Genomic DNA, 4,471 nt, shown 5'->3' on the forward strand with positions numbered 1-4,471 from the left:
CGTATGACCTGGGGGTTGGGCGCTTGGCTTGCTCTGGTCTCCTTACCTGGAAAAAGAGTTGCATTACAGTGGCATCAGCAGCTCCTGGGTCTCCACTGATTTACACGTGGAGTACAGACCCCTAACTGGGTCCTCTGAGTTTCATGTTGGAGACATTTGTAGTACTCATTGCAGCATGACTATTGACCTGAGCTCCTTTCCCTGAGCTCAGGTCAGGGCCAGGGTGACCTTTACTCCTGCCCCTCACAGACTGACAGGCATCGGACATTCAGCCGGCTTAGAAATCTGGGCTTTTATTTAGGCACTTGCAAAAACCTAACGTTATGGAAAAGGCACTTGTGAAAAACCCAGCCTTGTAACCCCGTTACCCCATCTGTCTACCAGCCCAGCTGGGAAATCTTCAATTTCTGACATTTGTTGTCATGTAGCCCAAAATTTTTGTTGTTCAGCTGAGTGCCAGAGGGCAGGAGGTTTTTATGAGATGCCTCTTACCGTATGTGCAGGGAGGGGGAATGTCCCTAGAGTAAGAGTGAAGCGTATAAAAAAGGGGAAGCTGCGCTCAATGGATCAGTCGCTCGTTCCTCTCGCTGAGGTCACAGCTAAGATGATGGTCGCTTGCCTGCTCCTCTCCAGCATCTGGACCGTTGCGTCAGGTAACTCCCTTGTCTGTCTGTCTGGATTGTTACTGTAACGGTGTTAGGGACCTCGGTCGCCCTGCTAGCCTGCTGCTGTGCCGCTGGGTGCTGCAGTCCCCCCCCTCGCATCCCCTGGGGCGAGCCCAGCGGTGACAGGGCACTTGTGGCACTGCACGCGACTGCACCGCTCGCATGGGGCTTCAGACATGTCACTGCTGGTTGCCTTGACAGCATCCTCTCCTTAATTTACCGCCAGTGCATTTATAAGCTGCAGGCAGATGTATGAATTTATTGCAATTTGCAAATCATAAACCAGGCAAATGTCCAAACGCTCCCAAAGACCCCAAATGACTGAAGTTTGATTTAATCTCCTGTTGTGGCTGGGATTTGGGTCAGAGTATGGCACTGATTTGCTTTAGCCAGGACAGAATTATTTGTAGTGGTGGACATGGTGCTTGTAGGTGTCTGCTCAGGCCACCGAAAGTGTGGGTGTGTTACATTTGGTTTTGTAATTAAAAATCATGTAGAAAAGCCTGAATTTGTTTCAAACTAACTTCCATGATCATGGTTTGTATTCTGCCTATGGCACTACTGAGCTCTGAAAAGCAAAATGACTGGCACAGCTTCACAGCTGGTTTCTTGGTCTCCTGCGGAGACCTGCCAGGCCATGGCCACAGCCACAGAGGGGGCAGGACCTAAGCGAGCTTTGTTGGGTGGGTTAGACAAGTGTACCTCTGGGCACTGCAGACAGCCTCACTCCTCTTTAAAATCTGCAAAGATATTTCCCTTTCTTTTAACTGAATTATATGTTTTCAGTGCTGTAACTGTCCCTGCTGATATCTCCCTTCCCATGCTGATGTACACAAATAAACTTTAAAAACTATTATCCTAAGAGGACTACGGAGCTGAGCTGTCAAACCTGGGAGTGTCCATTTTGATTGCCTGTCCCCTTAATAGTTTTTCCACATGTGTCTGTAAACTGGAAAAGGAGACTGTTTTGTTTTTTTTTTCTTTTCCCTGGAGACCTTTAATACCATGGCATTTATGCTATGAAAGTTTTCCGTCTGTAGACCTTCAGCAGGGTCTCAGCTGCTTACCAGTTGCACGGCCTCAAGCCCGAGATAGGAGGACGGATGCAGTTTGCCTCTGGTCCTCCCTACCTTGCTTTTTCCTTCTGGTTTTCTGTTCTCTTGTCAGTCTTTGACAAATGCGGATGCATGATGTATAGTGATACACACAAGAATTTTTAGCAGCTTTACTGATTCACTTCTCACTGTGCCGCAGGAGGGCTCAGAGAGCGCTAATGGGCCTGTGGCCATTTGGGCATTAGCACGGCTGAACGTTTAGGGAACCTCTCCATGGGTGCCCATGGGATAGCAGTCTTAGCAGACAGAAATCAGTCACTCCTGACGTTGGAGCTGTCTTTCCTGGTGGCGCTTTCTATAGCACAGGTATCAGGCTGGCGAGATGCTTTGTGTGAGAGGTGTCAGGCCCAGCAAAACTCTCAGGGCAATTCTTTTGAGCTGCCTTTTCATTTTTTCCCTGGATGGAGGGGCAGAGACCCTCTGGAGCTGCTTTGCTCAGGCATGAGGGTGAGGGGCTGGGGGGACTCTGCTGGGGGTGGGTTGCAGAAGGGTGGTCAGAAATGCTGAGTGCAGTACCTGCTTCTCCCCCAGGCTCCGTGCAGGTGATGCACAGAAAGATCCAGTCGGTCCGGGCAGGAGGAAACATTACTTTTTCATGCCGGTCGGTCACGAAAGAAGATGTGCTACAGGTGACCTGGCAGAAGGAGACAGATGGGGCTGAAGACAACATAGCGACTTACAGTAAAATGAATGGCCAAAAGATAGCGAAGGGTTACGTTGGCCACGTGAGCTTTGTCCACAGCGAGTTACAAGCCTCGGCCATCTCCCTTAGTGGAGTCACCCTCCAAGATGAAGGATGCTACAAGTGCATCTTCAACACGTTCCCCTCGGGGGCTGTCACCGGCAGGATGTGTCTCAAGGTTTACGGTAAGGCATCATAATCGTGTATGGGCTGTCATCTGAGGACCAAGTCATTTTCCCCGGGAAAAACCTTCCCTGACCACTGGTCATTGCTAAATTGCTGTGGGAAAGGTGGCTCAGATTCCTCTCTGGCTCCCCCTCCCTTTCTAGTTTTACCTTTGATGGGAAACCAACGTTCAACAGTTCTTTAATTTTCTTCCCCTTTAAGTTAATAACAGTGAAACCCAAAAGCTGACGTGTAACCCATGACTTACTCCAAGTTTCCCTGGCTGTGTGCTGTGCTGACAGCTGGCCTGCCGCAGCCGTGAACCCCATGCTCCTCTGCTTCCTTTCACTGCTGCTGTCACCTCCGAAGCCTGGAAATCAGGCACTTTTTTCTTACTCTGCCTTCGGTCTTAAAAATTTAAAATATCCAAAAAGCAGAGCGGCATATGTGTGACCAGAGAATCTGGAAGCTGATTTTGAAGCTATAGTAAAAATGACAGTAGTTAGGCTGGGCTCAGGAAAGGGTTGCAAAAAAAAAAGGCTGAAATACAGTGCAGCTTGTGGGCTTTGCCACATGAATATCTTGTGCAGGTCAGCGTCAATTAGCTTCAAGAAGTGAGTTAAATAATGAGTCGAGGTGGCAATATTTGACACCTCTATATGAAATCATCAGCTAGCCAGTACAAGCTGAAATACAGACAAATAGATGAACTCAAAAGGAACAAGAGTGAAAAGCTGTTTATCTTTTGAGGGAGGGTCTTGGTTTTCTGACAGTGAGGAAGCTGAGACATTAAACACACCCTGAGGACACCCTGTTGGCTCCTGACTTTCTCATCGGTGACTCTGCTGTGGGGACGTTGGCCAAAGATCATGTCCCATGTGGAAAATATCAGTGTCTGGGACCTGCTGCTGGTGGTATGATGCCTGCAGAGTATTTTGTTTATCCCTAGTACCTTCTGTGGACAAAGACACAAACACATATGCCCACACACATACCCACATGCCAGGAGTCCTCTGCGTGGACAAAAAGATGCTCCTGGCTTATGGGGGAAAGATGACCTAAGCAATAGGGGAAAGCGGGGGGCGGGGGGAATATGAGGGAAAACCAAGCCTGGAACAAAAGTTCTTTTTCCTCTCTCTTGGGAAAGGTCCTAGAGCAGAAAAGAGAAATTAGGAGAAATTCACTCAGTATTTCAGATGTGAAGAGGAAGCTGTTCCTAAAGACACCCAGCCCTGAGTCATTCAGAGGGTAAACACTGATTATACAATACAGGAAAATGTGGAAGTGCCTTGCAGAGGGATCCCATTCTTGTTTATCATGTAAATCCAAGCACGGAGTTATGTTTGTTTTGTTTCATTTGTTTTTTATCCAAGTGGGGGAAATATTTCCCAAAATCACCAGCCTTGTGGCTATGATTCATCCTTTAACAGAGCACTACTTTAAAAAAAAATGTTTTTCTGCTGCTACACACACTCCTGCAAGCATCTCTTCCTGCATCTTGGATGAAAACGCATCAGCTGAGAAGGGTTTCACTTCTCCCGCAGGCAGGCTGCTCCTGCTGCACCAGCACAGACTCACGGGCCACTGCCAGGGGCTGGCTCACGGGGGTCATGGTGGCCTCCCTGAAATGTGCTTCATCGAACATGTCCTGGAGGGTCACCATGAATAAACTCAGTGTTCGGCACTGTGACAGAAGATTTTGGTTCACATATGGTGTATTTCACTGAAGCTAATTTAAGTGATGCTACTTAAAAGCCACAGTCTTACTCCCTTATTCCCCAACTCATAACGATGGGAACAACTTGCCTGAACAAGCCCAGAGGACTCCCCAGGATGGATTGTGA

At 48.2% G+C, this 4,471-nt stretch overlaps 1 protein-coding gene across 1 annotated transcript in view; it reads left to right on the forward strand.

Annotated features, from left to right (window-relative positions):
* Positions 1-604: 604 nt before the first annotated feature.
* Positions 605-4,471, forward strand: part of LOC103916867 (OX-2 membrane glycoprotein-like) — a 15,540-nt gene continuing 11,673 nt past the window's right edge. The window contains exons 1-2 of the mRNA XM_009323931.1: positions 605-653; positions 2,312-2,647. Of these exons, the coding sequence (XP_009322206.1) occupies positions 605-653; positions 2,312-2,647 (385 nt within the window). The remainder of the gene's footprint in view (positions 654-2,311; positions 2,648-4,471) is intronic.

The sequence above is a fragment of the Pygoscelis adeliae genome, unplaced genomic scaffold (assembly GCF_000699105.1).
Source record: "Pygoscelis adeliae isolate BGI_AS28 unplaced genomic scaffold, ASM69910v1 Scaffold124, whole genome shotgun sequence".
In the NCBI taxonomy this organism is placed as follows: domain Eukaryota; kingdom Metazoa; phylum Chordata; class Aves; order Sphenisciformes; family Spheniscidae; genus Pygoscelis; species Pygoscelis adeliae.